The sequence below is a fragment of the Paralichthys olivaceus genome, chromosome 15 (genome assembly GCF_024713975.1).
Source record: "Paralichthys olivaceus isolate ysfri-2021 chromosome 15, ASM2471397v2, whole genome shotgun sequence".
Lineage (NCBI taxonomy): Eukaryota > Metazoa > Chordata > Actinopteri > Pleuronectiformes > Paralichthyidae > Paralichthys > Paralichthys olivaceus.
Window position 1 is genome coordinate 631647 of NC_091107.1, and position 17924 is coordinate 649570.

General features: G+C 47.5%; 3 protein-coding genes across 4 annotated transcripts; 1 reads left to right on the forward strand and 2 right to left on the reverse strand.

The window, feature by feature from the left end:
* Window positions 1–3064: 3064 nt before the first annotated feature.
* Window positions 3065–5700, reverse strand: LOC109648253 (early growth response protein 1-like). The gene is made up of 2 exons (XM_069539436.1): window positions 4919–5700; window positions 3065–4549 (listed from the first exon to the last, which is right to left on the reverse strand). Exons 1-2 carry the CDS (start codon window positions 5106–5108, stop codon window positions 3405–3407), a joined length of 1335 nt encoding a protein of 444 aa, XP_069395537.1. The 5' UTR covers window positions 5109–5700; the 3' UTR covers window positions 3065–3404.
* Window positions 5701–5783: 83 nt separating this feature from the next.
* On the forward strand, window positions 5784–8635 carry hspb9l (heat shock protein, alpha-crystallin-related, b9-like). Its single transcript, XM_020109576.2, has one exon. It carries the CDS (start codon window positions 6888–6890, stop codon window positions 7530–7532), a length of 645 nt encoding a protein of 214 aa, XP_019965135.1. The 5' UTR covers window positions 5784–6887; the 3' UTR covers window positions 7533–8635.
* Window positions 8515–17817, reverse strand: fam53c (family with sequence similarity 53 member C). Of its 2 annotated transcripts, none has more exons than XM_069539438.1 (5): window positions 17533–17817; window positions 14379–14826; window positions 13546–13603; window positions 12399–13414; window positions 8515–12250 (listed from the first exon to the last, which is right to left on the reverse strand). In XM_069539438.1, exons 3-5 carry the CDS (start codon window positions 13550–13552, stop codon window positions 11954–11956), a joined length of 1320 nt encoding a protein of 439 aa, XP_069395539.1. In that variant the 5' UTR covers window positions 13553–13603; window positions 14379–14826; window positions 17533–17817; the 3' UTR covers window positions 8515–11953. The 2 variants fall into 2 exon arrangements, with proteins under 2 accessions (XP_069395539.1, XP_069395538.1); XM_069539437.1 differs by having other exon boundaries at window positions 14471–14826; window positions 17533–17816.
* Window positions 17818–17924: the final 107 nt, after the last annotated feature.

Here is a 17924-nt window from a genome sequence, read left to right on the forward strand (position 1 = left end):
TGCAGAGGTCTTGTAAGTTTTTCACCCATCAGTGAATAATCCCCTGAAGAGGTTCATTATTAAATTACTTTTAATATTAATGTCAGATTATTTGCGTTGGCCTTGGGCCTGTGATCCACCCCCCCCTGCAGGTGCGCTCCTGATCGACAGCCTGAGTCCCTTCATCTTTCCCACAGTTTAAATGTTTAAGATGATTCAGAGGAGACGTCGCGTTCTTGTGTCTTTAAAACAGCCGGTTGTCATGTGTGATGATCAGAGCTTCACAGTGAGCTGAGTGCTGAGCTGCTGCCGACATGGTTTCAATCAAGTTCATCCTGCTGACCTGTGAGTATCCCGACTCATTTACTGTAACATCAACGAGACAGTTTCCATAGATACACACCTCTGTCACACATTTTCATCATTAATAATATAAAATAAATTACATTTCTTGATTATTGAATATGTTTTTACTAAAGCTGCAACAACTGAGAGTCAAACGACCAATTGACAGAATTAGTCCTCACATTTTGGACATAGATTTAATTTTTTGTTTAAATCAAGAAACTCTTTTCTGATGTTAAATAATTAGAGATGCAGATGAATTAATAATAAAAACAATAGTTATTTTTAGACCATAGTTTTATTGATTGATAGATTTTTTTAAATAGACCAATTTTCAGACTAATATTTAAAATAATAAAATCCTGGGAGATATTTTCAAACCGGTTTTAGAGCCTTGTGTAAACAGAGTCAGCAGAGTCAGTTATTAAAGTGTTACTGACACTGTGTGTTTCAGGTGTGGTCATTGGACTCTTCGGTTCAGGTAAAACCTAAAAATATCATGTGCATGTGTTTACATTACTCACCGGAGAACCAATCATCTGGACTGAAGTATTTGGACATTTGCATATTCTGAGCTTCCACACATTCAGTTTGAAATAAAACATCCAATGTTACAGTGAAGCCTGAAAAATGTCTTGACTGGATGTCCAGTGTCTTCGTGTCAGCCTGAAGACACGGAGACGTCTCTGTCCAGTGTTTGATGAATGTTCCTCTTTCACTTTGTGTTGTGTAGTTGCCTCAGACGACTCAGATGAAGATGACAACGACCTGACAGAAGACGATGACAGCAAAGAGAAGTCAGAAGACATTTACAATTTAACTCTCCTCAGTGCTCCTCAACATTCTCTCCATCTTTCTGTCAAAGTATCGTCTCAAAGTGTGTAAACAGGATTAATCAGGGCGAGGCGATATGACTTCAAATCAATATGACAATTATTTCAAATTTTTCCTGGATTACGATCAATGAAGGATTATTTTCTGCGTCATCTACAGCGTCCTGCAGAGTGTCCACCGATTGGTCTGTCCATTGTGCGACCTCCCTTTCAGCCTTTGCCTGTATTTTGGCATGAGGACGTTTCTTGTGGGGAGGAGGTCGTGTTGATGGTCGCTCACAGAGTTTCAGCCATTTTTGCATTTGTAGGTTACAACAGCTTCTTCTAGACACTTGGACGAAAGTTCAGACAGGACGCTACAGCAGCAAGACGGGTCAGTACAATTCTGCATGGTCATATGATTAATGGTGTCTCTCTCTCCCCTGTCTTCTTAGCAATACAAAAGATCCACCCAGCACCAGCGAACCTGCAAACACTGTCCCCACCACACAATCTGAAGTACCTGAGGACACCGTCCCCACCACACAATCTGAAGTACCAGGAGACAATACGTCCCTTGCAAATTTCTTTGCCAACAGAAATGAAAAAGTGGACATGACACTGTCTCTGTGACCGACGTTGAGATGTTTCACTCATAACGACACTCTGATGTCGACCTGTGTTCATACTCATGAGGTCAAACAGTATTTGAAAATAGCAGCAGGGTGTCATGGAAGTTTTCACTGAACTTTCAAATAAATGATAAATAAAGACCCGAAGAGTTTGTGTCTCGTGTCAAAATCCTTCTTTTCAAGATAAATAACCAAGAAACACAAGTTAGTTTGTCTTTTAGTTTAAGATTCAAGTTAAAATAAATCCAACACATCAACCACGAAAGTCAAAAATGCAAAAATAAGGCCGGCAGTGTTTAGCTCAACTTAGAACAGGTAAGTCCTGGTACCTGAACTCACCACCAGGGGATTCATGCAATACTGGAGATTTAAGAGTTTATGGATTTTGTGACAGCGCCACCTAATAAATTGAAAGCTGCAGTTTCAGGCCCACGCCTTTAGGTCCTCATCTAATTTTGTAACATTAGGTGGCACTGTCCCAAAAACCAGCGTCGCTGGAATCCGCTTTTCGTCTCGTTCACAGGTTCACCGCCACAAAAACAAATGTGTGTGTGTGTGTGTGTGAGAGAGAGAGAGAGAGAGAGAGAGAGAGAGAGAGAGAGAGAGCACTGCAGGAAAGCTGACTAAATATGGTGTTTCCTGTCTGAGGAGCGGACTTCCTTGTGCCCCTACAAGGAGCTTCCTATTGGCCGGCCTCCTCTTAACTGGCAGGACGCCCAGACACAGTGTGTGTGTGTGTGTGTGTGTGTGTGTGTGTGTGTGTGTGTGTGTGTGTGTGTGTGTGTGTGTGTGTGTGTGTGTGTGTACTGTGACATAATAAGTGGACGGACAGGACTGGCAGGCCAGACTTGAGTGTGTATGTGTATATTTCTACTTCTATCTTTGTGAGGACCAGTTCGACTTACACACCCTGCAGAGTGAAGACATTTTGTTTGGTCCACATCTGTGTGAGGTTTCACATCTGGTGTTAAGGTTCACGTGAGATAGAAGTGTGTGTGTGTGTGTGTGTGTGTGTGTGTGTGTGTGTGTGTGTGTGTGTGGTTCAGGTATTGTGGGAACAGTCATGGACATTTTTTCGTCCTTATAGGGACAAACAGCAGGTCCTCAGAATGTAAAGACGAACACACGTTTTACATTAAGTGTGTTCATTAAAACTTACTTATTTTACTTTACTGACTTTTTGAACTTTTAAACTTCTTTATTTTCAGTTTTTGACGTCAAATATTAAAATCAGTGATTCAGACGTGATGGAAACGTGTGATACCGTCAAAAGCTACAGAAACTCAACACACCAACTTGATTTAGAAGTTTTATTCTTGACTCTTTGAAGAAGAAACGTGTTCAGTATAAAACACCGACCTACTCAGTAGGTAAAAACTATGTGTAAACTTTACAAACACCATCACAGAGCATCGAGTCTCTAGTTTGTTTCAGATTCTCTGACGGACTCTCAAACACGTCTGTTTCAACTAAGACGTTTTGTTCGGGTGAGAAACTCTGCTGCACAGCAACAACAGTTTATCGACCTTTGACCTCGTCCTCACTGGACAAACGCACAGGTTTTTGTGTGAAATGTGTTGTTCACGTTAAAGTTTCAGTCTGAGGTCAAAGGTCCTATAGGTGGACTTCCTGTTTGTCAGCAGAGGTTGGACCTGTGGGGGGAGGGGAGCTCCGACCCAGGACTCGCTGTCGGAGATGAGCAGGAGGACGCGTACAGGTGTGGGGAGGAGGAAGATGTGAAGCAGGGGGAGGCCGCCTGCATGGAAAGGGAAGAGGGGAAGAGCGAGTTGGAGGGCGAGCTGTGAGCCGGGGAGGTGTAGGTGGAGCAGGGCGAGGAGGTGGGAGGTGTAGTGACGGGGAGGGAGGCAGAAGAGGTAGAGTTCCTGTCAGTCTTGCGTTCTCGCTGTCTCTGGTGGATCTTGGAGTGCCGCTTACGCTCGTCACTACGAGCGAACTTGCGTCCACACTCGGTGCAGGCGAACGGCTTCTCTCCGGTGTGCGTGCGGATGTGCGTGGTCAGGTGGTCACTGCGACTGAAGCTTCGCATGCAGATGCGGCACTGGAATGGCTTTTGGCCTGTGTGCACGCGCACGTGGCGTGTCAGTTCATCAGAGCGAGAGAAGCGGCGCTCACAGCCGTCGGCGGGGCAGGTGTACGGACGCTCGTGGGGTGGAGTCTTGCACTGCCTGCCCACAGGGGACTTCCTGATCCGACCGGACTTGGTGGGCTGGTAGGTGGAGCCATGAGGTTGCGTCTGGATCTGTGCGGAGAAGGCTTTGATGGTGGACAGCGGCGTGAGCTGAGGGTTCAGGGTCTGCAGCAGCACAGGTTTCTGGTCCTGGTTCAGACCCAGATCGTCGTAGTCCGGGAGCATCTGCACTCCCAGGGAGGGTGGCTCAATTCTGGAGGCGGGGTAGGCGGGAGGGGGGCCATGTGGATGGAAGTTCTGGGGGGTTGGCTGAGAGTCATTGGGGGGGGGGAGGAGGTGGGAGCCAACAGAAGAGGTGTACGTTGGCGTGCTGGTAAAGACCGAAGCCACGTCAGGGGAGCCACAGCTAAAGCTCTGCTGGGACAGCGATGGTGATGTCACTGATGATGTCTGGCTGCTGGCTGCAGGGGGAGGAGCTGCCATACTGACCAACCCTGTGAACAGGCTGAGCAGAGGCTCCGCCCAGAGGGCACCGCCACCGCTGGAGGGTTCAAAGGTGAAACGACCACTGTAGGCCAGAGGGGGGAGGCGGGGGGTGAGAGGGGGGAGGTCTGGGAGCTCCAACAGAGAGTCTGAGAGGAGAAGAAGAAGAAGAGGAGGTCAGGAAACAGATCACACCTGAAACACCTGCGAGGGGCGGAGCTAGTCAGCTGACTGTCAGCATCATCATTCCTTTGTTTATTATTATTTACAATAATAATAATAATAATATGATGATAGGATTATTATTAATCATCATGATTAACAGCAACAACAATGAATGCATTATTATTAATGTTACATAATATTATTTTAATTAACAATCATCAGTTTAAATCAAACCTCGTTTATCAAAACAATATTCTACATCAGGAACATCTGAAGGTTTTTATTTTCTATTTAAAGGATTTGTTTCCTGTTGATAGAACTCCCCCCCCCTCTCCCCTCTCCCGGCTCCTCACCTCCGTACTCCCCGGGTTCTCCGCTCAGCAGCCCGGCTCCCTCCGCTGCGGCTGCGGCGTTCTGCAGCAGCATGTGCAGCTCCTCCAGCTTCTGGTAACTGTCCAGCGGGGACAGAGGAGGCAGGAAGCCGGTTAGCGGCTCAGAGATCTGCAGGGCGGACAACAGCACCTCCGCTTTGGTCGCTGCCATCTCTGCGGAGGAGGAAGAGTCGGACGCGGCGACAGAGGAGCTCAGCGGCCGCTCTCGGAGCTCCGGAGCAGCGAGCTGTTTCTGCGGGAGGACCGAGCCGCTCTGTCGGGGCGGACGCTGCTGCGGGCCGTGAGGCTCGGGGGAAGCCAACGCTGGAGGCTCGAGAGCTCCGGGTCCCGCTGGAGAAGTGTTGGATGTTTAGTGCAGGACGCGGAGCTGCGGAATCCCAGCGCCCAGTGAACGTGTCATGTAGAGTGTCACTTTGTGAATGAAGCTCGCGCTTTATAAACACTCCTGCGTGACGTATGCTCCCGAATATGGCGCGAAGGAAGCCCATATATGGACCGACCGGTGAGCGTGCACACTGGTCTGAACCCGGAAGCTCCCTGCTCTCTGCGCCTCGTGCTGCGGCTTCAGTCCGGACCGGGGCCGCGGTCCACCGGACAGACCGCGGCCGGTGGACGACAGATACACACACAGACAGCCGCCATGACCGGAAACCCCGAGCAAACGTCACAGCTCCGCTCAGCTGTTATAGGCGCTACGTCACATGGACAGCTTCCAGCTACGTCATTACTTCCTCCAGCCATATTTGGATGGTTTCCTGTGGGACTGCCGGTGTGGGCCCCGCCCTGCAGATCAACCTCTGCAGCTGGAAACATCTGTCCGTTTTTATTTCATTTAATAATTGTTTACGTTACATTTAAAATAAGTTACATTCAATTACTCAGAGTTTGTGGTCAGATCATATTTTGGGTCAACCTGCCCCGTAGTACCCAAAGTACTCACAGTACCACAGACTGTCTGCATCTACTTCACTTACTGATACTCGTGTACTGGCTGACAGCCCCCCCCCCCCCCCCCCCCTCTGGGACTCGAACATTCTCCAAAGTGACTGTACACTGTTGTGTGGTGCACACTCTCCTTAAAGGGACGGATCAGGGAAGTTAAGCAGCGTGTGGTTGGTTCAGTTGATCTCAGTCAGGACGTCTCAGTCTCTCTGTCTCCAGATGCTCCGACTCGTCCTGTCCCCAAAACAACAAATGCTCTCAGTCAGGTCCTGAAAATAGGTCCATGTGTTTTTATTGAGTAGTGATGTCAGAGGTTTCCACCACAGTGTGTCCTCAGAGACAGTGTGTCCTCAGAGACAGTGTGTGTCAAACTAAAACTCATTAACGAGGCCACATCATGAGATTCAAAGGTTTCACATCATTATAACGTGGTCACAGAACAGTTCAATCCTCGTTATGAAATATGAAGCTCAACTGTCCATGTCTGTGATTGGTCATATGCAGTAAACCCCGCCCCTTCCATGTGCGCACACTCAGATCTTAATGAGTTGACTTAACGAGTTGATAACCAGCGTCATGTGACCACTTAGCCGGACCGACTGCGATCGTTGGGTTAAGTTCGGGATAAACTGATCGCAGGTGTAGTTTCAGGTCATCTTGTTCTCCACAAACAGACGTGTGTGTTCACCTGCTTTATAAAGACTATGACTGAATCCTGCAGCAGAAATAGAACAAAGCTGAGATGTGTTGGCATGTGGCAGCAGGCTGCAGGAACACCAGCTGCATTTAGACTGTGAACACACACACACACACACACACACACACAGGAATGCTGCTGGAACTTTCCGGTGGTGTGTGTGTGTGTGTGTGTGTGTGTGTGTGTGTGTGTATATATAACCAGTATAGAGGCAGGACATCTGACAGACAAACAGACTGGAGACCGAAGCTGCAGCTCTGAAACCAGGACTTGAGATCACCAGACCTCGGGATGTTGTGTCCCAGCGTCTTCCAGCCGTCCCCCGTCACCATGAGGCCTTTCCTGGACCTGCATTGGCCCATCCGCAGCCTGTGGCCCGAGACACGGCCGCTGTTCTACCACATGGAGCAGGAGATGATCCGCCACATGCAGGAGGTGAAGCAGAGCATCGAGCACATGGAGAGGCTGCACCAGAAGATCTTCGACGAGATCGACCACACCTCCGGCTCTAAGGGCGTCTTCATGCCCATCGCCTTTCAGGACCTGGGGAGGGATGGCAGCAGCTTCGCCCTCAGCCTTGACACGAAGGAGTTCACCCCAGAGGAGCTGTCGGTCAAACAGGTGGGCAGGAAGCTGAGGGTGAGCGGCAGGACGGAGAAGAAGCAGGATGACGGGAAGGGCTCCTACTCGTACAAGTGTCAGGAGTTCAGGCAGGAGTTCGACCTGCCAGACGGCGTCAACCCTGAGACCGTCAGCTGTTCCCTGTTGGGAGGCCGGCTGCAGATCCAGGCGCCCCGTGAGGGATCGTTTAGCGATGGGAAGGAGAGGGTCGTCCCCATCAATGTCACCTCGGCCCCGGCCATTACCTCTTTGTCCAGCGAGGGTCCGGAGGGGAGCAGCTCATCCTCAGAGATCAGCACCACAGACAAAAACTGAAGCAGCTGTTCACACGTCTGTAGTTTCAGTTTGACTGAGGGAACATGAAACAGATTTTGTTTTAATAATTAACTTCTCATATGACGATTCAGTGATAAGACACAAAAATATTCCTTCAATATTCATTCATAACTTTATGACTCATTATTAATGTATGGTGTTAAACTTACCAGAGATCAGAGTGAACCATCTTGTTTGTGAAACATATCTTTGACTGAGGGAGGGAACGTGAAGTCGATTATTTTGTTGCACTTTGATCCAAAAAATTTAACTGTTTATAATAAACTTGTGTAAACGGATGAAATGTTTGTTTAATGTGAGAAACAACAGAATCAGTTTTTACTGATAAACCGACGACTCACAACTAAACTGTTGTTTAATAGTTTCACTGTCGAGCTAACGCTTGCTTAACTTCGTAGCTAGCTACAGCCGGTCGAATCCAATGAACTCGCCTGTGTGAATATGATTTTAAATTATTTGTTGATCACATTTTTTATCTCCACCACAAAGATTTGATATAAAATCTGTTCAACCAATCCTGAGTCAGTCTCAGCTGTCAATCATCACGTCTGATTCAAACCAAACTGATCAGGAACTTGAACAAACATCAGAGAGAGAAGAGAAAACCACTTCAGTGAGTTTTCATGACGTGTGCTTGGTCAGCTTCTTTTGGAACTTGCAGTCACACCCCCGGTCGGTTGGGGTGCTGCCGCCCCTCAGAAACCCAACTTCCAGCACTCTTGCTTAGTTTGTGACTTCTGATTGTTTCGCTCATGAGAGCTTCGCATGCTAGCGTCATTTATTTTTGTAGCAAAACAGCAGCGTCCAATCCTGTGGTTGCATGTTGGTGGTGGGCGGGGTCGCAGTTTAACGTAAAGAACCAGTGTTTGTTCTTTTATTTTAATTGTATAAAAACTGAGAAGATTTGAAATTAACTTGTGAAGATTTGATGTGAGCGACGAGAAGAAAGACAGGACGCCAGTTTTCTTCTTTCTTTGTAAAATAATTCTCATTAAACTTAATTTATTCACAAACTGCTTTTCAAATTGCCATGTTGTTTTTTGTCCTTTTAATCACATACAATAAAAAACATTTCTAAAAGACGAGAGATGTCCGAGTCTCTGCGCTAACTTTGTACACGACCGCTCATCCTCCTACTGAAGCTTCTTATTTTTTCTCCTAAACACGATGTGTTCTTCATCATCATCATCATCATCACGACATCTCGCCGCGCTCAGATTAGAAATATTAAGAAAAAACAGCAGATAACCAACAGAAGGACTAAAAATTTAACAGCTACAGTACACGTTTCCATTTCTTCTCCGTTAGTTTTGTCTTTACCTTTTTTTTCTTTTGAACATTTTGATTTACAGAATAGTAGAATATGTTCAGTTAAGGCGAATGCTGTAATGAGCGATCAGCAGAAACTAACCAACGAACAAGGGGGTGGATGGGGGGGGGTATCAGTGTGTGTTCTTCTGTCATAGGCCACATGTGGGGACATGTTAAAGTTGATTTAAACCTCCAGGCAATTAATGCAAGTCTGGGTCCCCAAAGGTGTCCTCTGACAACATGTGTGTGTGTTTTGCTGGGACATTTCTTCTGAGCACTGTTTTAAATTTAGTTTTCATTTTTCATTTTCCTTAATTCTTATATGAATCTGAGCCAATTTAATTTAGTTTTTTTAACCAGATTGTCGCACAGTCAACCCACGCTGTTTCCTATCATCAGATCAAACATCGTCACTAAGACACGAACGATAGCGACTTTTACTACGTTCACTTTTCATTTCATTCTCTTAAAAAAAAAATCTGAAAATTTAACAGTTAATTTGCCAAAATAAAACGACGATAATCCATCACAGTCACTTTATTTTAGTTCTTTTTGGTCGAAAACATGTTGCAGTGTTTTTGGTGCATTCAGGGACAATTTGATTCTATGACACTGTTTGTGTTAAGGGGACAGAGTCAGTTTGTGTTACAGTTTGTGTTACAGCCTTCGTGTACATATATTTGTAATGTTCCTCTTGATTGTCTTCTGGGATAAAGTTTGAATTATTATCTCTTGAATGATTTTTAGAAGCTACTCGGAATGACTGCATCACTAAAGAGACGTCTAGAGTTTGTTTTCAACCGTCTCACCATGTGATAGTTTTTATCACGTACAAAAACTAAAACACAACCTCCAAAAAAGCCACTGTGATGGACTATCTGAACACAGGCTGCAGGTAAGGAAATAAAATGGTAGATTGGAAGAAAAGGAAATGAATCTGATTTGATCAGCAGGAATGTGAAGAACCTCAAACATGTAAAAGAAGAAGCCATGTTGTTCTATATGCAGCTGTCAACAGCACCAACGCAGGGAAATGTTCAAAACCTTTAACGTGTAGTTTTTGTTCTTTTGTAAAAATACTTTCATTCACAATCACACCCAGTGGTTCTGTGAATCATCAGCGTCGAGATTAAATCCAGATTAAGAAATTTGATTTCGACATCATGAAAAAGTTCTTGTGATCAGACTCTGAACGTACTCGTCGTCACTTCAACACTTAATAACACAGACGGCCTGTTTTCAATAAAACACAGAAAAGTGCTTTTACGCTTCTCAAATAAAGAAATAATTTATTTTCTGATAATCACCCTGATGCCTGATTAACCATTAAAATGATTTTCTGTTGAACAGATGATCAGATTCATGGCAGGTCAGAAATCTATTGTTTGTGATCTGAACTGAAATGTCACACTTTCGTCATCAGCAGCTTAAAAAATATGAAATTAAATAAAATAATCACCTCATCAACGGTTTTATCTAAACAAACCAAATCCTCATTTCCATGCAACAGAGGTTTACGATGCGTGCAACAGTTTCTGAACGATGTTTGTGGATATTTTGTTAGAATTTATGTTAAATTTGGTTTAAACTTTAACACGTAACTGTGGAGCATAAATGACAATCTGGATTCAATCTGGACACAAGTCACATGACACACACACACACACACACACACACACACACACACACACACACAGTGGGTATTTGTAGTGAGGCGGGAATGTGAGAACACTCAGGTGAACAACAGCATCAGTGGCTACCTGCCCTCATATTACCTGATGGGACAACGCCACAACGCACCAGCAAACCTGAACGCATCACTACGCCAAGGTCACATGACTGAGACATGCAGTTTATTTTTTAACAGGTGAGATTTATGTATTTATTGTTATAAATAAAGTTAACAGATTAAAATGATGATCAACATAAGGTTAATTTAGAGATATGTGTTACTGTGAATCAATAACTGTGACACAAGCAGCTTCACTTGTTATTTATTAAATTTACTATGAATCATCATATTCATGTTCGAGGGCTCAGCTCACACACGTTACACACGTGTTAAAGTTTAACATGTTTTCTTTTAGCTGCTTTTCTTATGTTAAATCTGTGACGACTGAGCTCAACCAATCAGACGCTTGAAGCCTCATCTTTACTCTCTTTTGTTCTTCACGCTCGTAATTAAGGTTTTAAAGAGTCGTGATCGTGTTTTATTCTGAATTCTCAGTTTGTCTGCTGCATCTACAGGAAACATTCATCAGTGTTTGTATTTTAGTTTAAATAAAACCAGTAGAACACAAGAACTGAAGTGGAGGAACACAAATTAAATGATATACGTGATGCACAAACAAACATTTCCTCAAACTGTTTAATCTTTTTTTTGTCTTTGTTGTGTGAAAAAAAGGTCATGAACCAAATTTAACGACTAAACTGAAACTGAACGAGACTCAATTAAAAATAAAACGTGGACTAATTTAGTTTTTTCGTGTTGAGTTAACTTTTTTTAATTTAAATGTTATCTTAAATTGTTTGTGATTTGAACTGACCATGTCTCAGAATGTGTTGCGTTGACGTGATAATGGCGTGTCGGGTTGGCGGTGCAGTGTGAAGCCTCATCAGACGAACGTGTTTCTCAGTTGCTATGTGCTGGAAGACACCTGGACGCCAGGAGGCAGAGCCGCTGATGGACACCTGACAGTCTGAGCCCAGCTGCAGATATGGACCTGAGCGATGGCGTGAGAGCGGCGTCAGTAGAAGCAGTAATTGAAACTTTCGGAGGACAATTTGCAGACTGGGACTCAGAATGTCGAGGTTCATCGCAGGCGACCAGAGTTTCACTTCTAACTTCCTGGTTTTCAAATCAAACAGCAGAGGGTTCAAAAGCGGCGGCGTCACATCATCACTGTTGTCTGCTTCCTTAACCCCAGCTCATCCAATGAGAGGTGTTGTTCCTGAGAGCCTTGCTGATTGGTGGCAAGGAGGCGTAGAGTGTTGAGATGAGGGTAGTCCAGGAAGGGGCGAGGGGTTCGATCCTTTCAAAATAAAACTAAAGAAGTGAAACAGAAAACAGCCTTCCATTTACAAAGACGTCAGTTTTCTTCTATTAAGTTCAAGTCGAGTTCTGTACAATCCCTCTCAAACACTGCCTGCTGCGCCGCCTCGCGCTCGTCCGCTTCCTCCTCCCCCTCGTCGTCATCGTCCTCGTCCTCGCGGCACTCCTCATCGCTCTCGCTCAGCGGCCCGATGCTGGTCCTGCCCAGGCACTCGGCTGGAGAGCAGGACCTCCGGAAGTCGCCCATGAAGGACTCCATGCCCATGCAGACGTCACCTCCGCAGGCCAGCCTGCCGCCGCCACGCTCCAGACACTGCGGGTCGATGCTGCGGGTCTGCAGGGATGACAGGAGGAGGGTCAAGAAGAAAAACTAAGAATCTATATTTACATCGATCAATAAGAGAGGGGTAAAGATCTTATTGAATAAATAATAAATCAATTATATAGAATCTGTTACACTGTTGGCGATAGTTCGGCCGTACCTGAGTCATCTTAGTGAAGTCGAGGACGGGTCGGGCACACGGTCTGTCAGGGTCTCGCCGTCTCTTCAAACCTGGTTTGAGCAGCAGCAGGTCACATGGCTGCGAGTGGCAGCGCGGCAGCTGTGGCGGCAGGCTACGTCTCAGAGACGACGGTGTGCTGCAGGCTGAGGATGGCGATGCAGGCACCGGGCCCCCCACAGCCGCCCCGACAGGTGTGGGGCCACCTGGCGGAGGTGGTGCCACCTGGCTCGGCACGGGAGGTGGAGGCAGGAAGGTGGAGGCTGCGGAGTCTCTGATGAGCACGGGGGAGAGAGAGAAACGCCTCTGAGGAGGGGGAGGCGGGTGGAGGGGAGAGGGTGAGGAGGAGCAGGAGGAGGGGGAAGGAAAGAAGCAGCAGCAGGCTCCGCCCCCTGCCGCTGCCTCACTAGCGTCCCAGGGGAAGCTCCAGGGCAGCGGCGAGTCCGGAGACAGCGCCAGGCTGAAGAAGGTGGGGCTGGACGAGGAGTGCAGTGATGAGTTCAGAGAGGAGCTGGGAGCGCGGAGTGGACATGCTCCGCCCCCAGCGGCACCTGCCCCTATAACCCCTCCTCCCACCCCTGCCCCCCCACCTGTAACCCCTCCCCCGGCTCCACCGTGGCATTGCTGGCGGCTGACGGGAGTCCAGACCCGTGACGCGCTGGGGCGCCAGGTGTAACGGCAGCGTGACAGGTCCTCGGGCACCGACAGTGAACGGCAGTGGCGTTTGGGAGGCGGGGGAGGAGGGGGAGGGAGGCCGGGTGCAGGAGGTGGTGCTGCCGTAGCCGCTCCGGGGAGGGACAGCTCTGACGCTGAGGTGCTGGGTGCCAGAGGCCGGTGCTGCGGCGGCTGAGAGGCTGTCCTGTCCAGGGGGTCGCCCCCCTCCTGCAGGTGAGCATCGGGTGGCACCAACGGCACAGGGCCAGGCGGGAAACTAGAGCTCAGCAACCCCCCCTGCAGGCCGGACTTAGAGGGAGGGCAGAGCTGCCAGTAGCTGCTCTCTGAGGACACACACACACACACACACACACACACACACATTGTGATCAGTGACATCACTGTCTTATATTATCTCTTCTTGAATTTGAGGAAATAAATGATCAAAATAAGAGTCCTGTATGTTTCGACTCACCAGGCATCAAGCCATGAGGGGGGCAGCACTCAGCGAGGGTGTTGGGGTCCAGCAGGGACTGAAAGACCAAAACAAGAGACACAAGGTCAACAACACGTCTTCTCTCATGTCATGTGTATGATTCTTTAATTGGTGTTTATTTATGTTCATATGAAACTTTTATTTAACAGAATCAATAAAGATTTATGTTTAAATTGTGTTCTAGTTCTAAACATTTTGTTGCATTTGTGACAAAACGTGAATCTTTATTTTAATAAAGACTGAGGTCGAGAAGAGGAACCAGACTGTCTTGAGCAACACCCAGTGGACACATGATGGAACTGCAGCTTTAGCTCAGGGTGGTTTTATTCCAGCCACGACAGAATTCAACTTTTCACATTTCAGTGCGATTTTCTGAAAGAAAAATTCATTCAATTGACGAACCATCCAACAGAAGTTTATTGTTTTGTTCTTTTCCAGCCTCTATATCAGAGACTTGAAAACTCTGCGGTTGTGTTTTAGTCTGAACAGAAACTGAGACTTACTGGACTGCCAGCGGTGAAGACAAAGCGTCGCTAACACTTCCTGTCAGTAACAGTTCCACCTCGTCTTCGCTCAGAGAAAAGAAATCCCTGCTCTGACTTTTCAACTTCATTGTTTTTCATAGAAGTTTTTTTGTAACTAAGCAACCAACTGCAGAGGAGACGGTATGAACGGACATGTGACATACGTACATATATAATTTGATTGATATGTGTTTTCTGGTCCTTTATGTGGACAAAGGGGGGATTTAGTTTTAAAATGTCAGAGTCGTCTTAGTGTTGTTGGGAGCTGAGGAAATGAGAGTTCTCCACCTGTGATTGGTTCTCTCAGGACGGAGGTCGTCAGCAGGTGTGATCGGGGCATGTGACAGGCTGAGAACAGGTGAGGGGCGTCAGAGACTCACCAGGTAGAAGTCCCCCGGCTGAGCAGGGTCGCCTTCCAGAGTCTTCCTCAGGCTTTCCACCAGCAGCGTGACCACAGCATGGTGGCCAGGGATGGGGGGGCAGAGCGGGGAGATGGGGTGGGGAGGTGGGCAGTAGGTGGGAGGTGGAGGGGGAGAGAATAGGGAGGAGAGGGGAGGAGGAGGGAGGGGCGAGCCACGCCCGTCTGTGCGTCCAGCCGTTTGGTCAGTTGCAGGAGGAGGAGGGGATTGGGGCCAAGGGCTGAGACTCCTCCTCCTCCTTACAGCTCAGGGCCAGGTAGCCCCGCCCACTCTCACAAAGACATTGTCGTTGAGCTGTTGCCCCCCCCGCAACACACCTGAAAGGCAGGTAGACAGGTGAGTCATTAAACCTTCAGCTGCTCCATAACTATTTGATTAATCAATTATGATCAAATCATCTCCATCACTTAATCAAACATCAATTAACAGTCAGACGTGTGAACGGTGTCGACGAGCTTCAAGGTTGGTTTTGTCTGGTTGGTGGGTGTGTCAGAGGTGTTGTCCAATCAGCAGTGACGTGTATATAAACGTATTAAAGAGACAGTGACACGGTGGAGTGTAAAGTTCTGCACAGATGCAGCAGCAGATATTTCACGGCTGAAGATGTTAGACATTAACGTATTATTGTGTGTATCTATGTAAAATAAAACGTGTGAGTACAAATATACAGTGACGGATACTGGGAATACTCAAGAACCTTCCTTCTCCGAAATCTAATTATTTACTCTCCAGCTCTGTTGGTGGCTCCTGACAGATCAGAGGTCAGGGGGACTGTGTATAGTTTTATCTCAGTCTGTCCCTGCAGCTAAAGCCTCTGAGCCTGGTGGTGATGGAGGTGATGATGGTGATGATGATGGAAGTGATGATGAAGGTGATGTAGTGATGGTGATGATGATGATGATGGAAGTGATGTAGGTAATGTAGTGATGGAGGTAATGAAGTGATGGAGGTGATGTGAGGTAATGTAGTGATGATGGTGATGATGATGGAGGTGATGATGATGATGAAGGTGATGTAGTGATGATGGTGATGATCATGGAGGTGATGATGATGATGATGATGATGGAGGTGATGTAGTGATGATGAAGGTGATGGAGGTGATGTAGTGATGATGAAGGTGATCTAGTGATGTAGGTGATGATAATGATGATGGAGGTGATGGTAGTGATTGAGGTGATGTAGGTAATGTAGTGATGGAGTTAATGTTAGTGATGGGGGTAATGTAGTGATGGAGGTGATGGTAGTGATTGAGGTGATGTAGGTAATGTAGTGATGGAGGTAATGTTAGTGATGGGGGTAATGAAGTGATAAAGGTGATGTAGGTAATGTAGTGATGGAGTTAATGAAGTGATGGAGGTGATGTGAGGTAATGTAGTGATGGAGGTGATGATGATGGAGGTGATGATGATGATGAAGGTGATGTAGTGATGATGGTGATGGAGGTGATGTAGTGAGGATGAAGGTGATCTAGTGATGTAGGTGATGATAATGATGATGGAGGTGATGTAGGTAATGTAGTGATGGAGGTAATGAAGTGATGTAGGTGATGTAGGTAATGAAGTGATGGAGGTAATGAAGTGATGTAGGTGATGGAGGTAATGAAGTGATGGAGGTAAAGAAGTGATGTAGGTGATGTAGGTAATGAAGTGATGGAGGTAAAGAAGTGATGTAGGTGATGTAGGTAATGAAGTGATGGAGGTAAAGAAGTGATGTAGGTGATGTAGGTAATGAAGTGATGTAGGTGATGTAGGTAATGAAGTGATGGAGGTAATGAAGTGATGTAGGTGATGGAGGTAATGAAGTGATGGAGGTAAAGAAGTGATGTAGGTGATGTAGGTAATGAAGTGATGGAGGTAATGAAGTGATGTAGGTGATGTAGGTAATGTAGTGATGGAGGTAATGAAGTGATGTAGGTGATGTAGTGATGGAGGTGATGTTGTGATGGAGGTGATGTTGTGATGGAGGTGATGTTGTGATGGAGGTTATGTTGTGATGGAGGTGATGATGATGATGATGATGATGATGATGATGGAGGTGATGATGATGATGGAGGTAATGTTAGTGATGGAGGTAATGTAGTGATGGAAGTGATGTAGTGATGGAGGTGATGTTAGTGATGAAGGTGATGATGATGATGGAGGTGATGATGATGATGAAGGTGATGATGGAGGTGATGATGATGATGAAGGTGATGATGGAGGTGACAGGCGGTCCGGGGCAGCCGAGGCCTCGATGCAGCCTAAGCCGAGCCGCGGACTCTCTGAGGCCGCTGGGCATCTCCGGTTGCCGCTGCTAGCTCGTGGCTAACAGATCCTATTGTTTCCAATGAAGGATGCTAACACGCCCAGTTTCACAGCCGAATACAAGCGAGGTGTCATTTTGAAACTGAGACTAAAACCGAGCAGAACAATCACATCTGATTTATATCCGCCGTTAAATCCGCGGCCCGGCGGCCGGTGGCTGCTTATAAATAATGTGTCATGTTATTACTGTCAAGGTCGGCACAATAAATTCAGCCATCTTGCTCGCTGAGACAAACCTGCTGGCCGAGCACCGAGCCTCCTCCGCAGCCTCACGGGCTCCGGGGCCCCGGGCCGCTCAGCTCCGCGAGCTCTGCGGCGCTGACGGAGCCTCACCGGCCGCTCGGGCTGCGTCCAGGAGCCGCAGCTGCTAACGGCAGCTAACGGACCTGCTAGCAGCGTTAGCCGCAGATTTCACAAACAAACCCCGAACATCGGAGGAGCTGTTCGGGCGAACCGACGCTCCTCCGGCCCGCCGCTCACACACGGTGTTTCTGAGAAGAACCAAAAGGTCCACGGGGCTGAGTCACGGTACAAACACAATCAGTACCGGCGGATAACACAGTGATAACGGCGGTGATGCTGTGAGGTCTGGGCGGCCTGTGAGTTCTCCGAGCGGCGTGTGAGACACGGGGGGATGCTGCGGGAGACTCTGCCCGGACCCTACAGCTTCCACCGGACAGAACCGGCACACAGTCACCGGCAGCCCGGCGGCTCGCTTACCTGGTCGGACTGCAGGTGTTCCAGGCTGAGGCGGCTCCGGTGGGTGCAGCGGGCCGGCAGACAGCGGCGGTGCTCGGTGTGTTGACCCAGTAACGTTGTTATTAAAGCGCCGCTCTCACCGCTCCGCCCGCCGCCAGCTAACCCTCCACAACGAATCAAAGAGACGACGCAGCGGCTCCGGGACTCACCGCAGCACCGGCACCGACCTCCGAGCAGCGACCGGTGCTAACGAGCACACTTCATAATAACCAGGCGGCGTGCACGCGCCCGTGAGCGGCGGCATTCATAAATAACATTTACGGGGGGTGGGGGGTGGAGGGGGGGGGGTTCTCTATTAACACACAGTCACAGAAATCAAACACTTTGATTTGTGTATTTGAGGAAGATGTGAC

What these genes read in the sequence shown, in the direction of transcription:
- fam53c (XM_069539438.1), bottom strand. An exon ending in ACTTCACTAAGATGACTCAG is followed by an intron (nt 12,251 to 12,398) that starts GTACGGCCGAAC and finishes TCATCCCTGCAG; the next exon opens with ACCCGCAGCATCGACCCGCA.
- hspb9l (XM_020109576.2), top strand. Translation starts at nt 6,888, where the DNA reads ATGTTGTGTCCCAGCGTCTTCCAGCCGTCCCCCGTCACCATGAGGCCT.
- LOC109648253 (XM_069539436.1), bottom strand. Translation starts at nt 5,108, where the DNA reads ATGGCAGCGACCAAAGCGGAGGTGCTGTTGTCCGCCCTGCAGATCTCT. An exon ending in AGAACCCGGGGAGTACGGAG is followed by an intron (nt 4,550 to 4,918) that starts GTGAGGAGCCGG and finishes TTCTCCTCTCAG; the next exon opens with ACTCTCTGTTGGAGCTCCCA.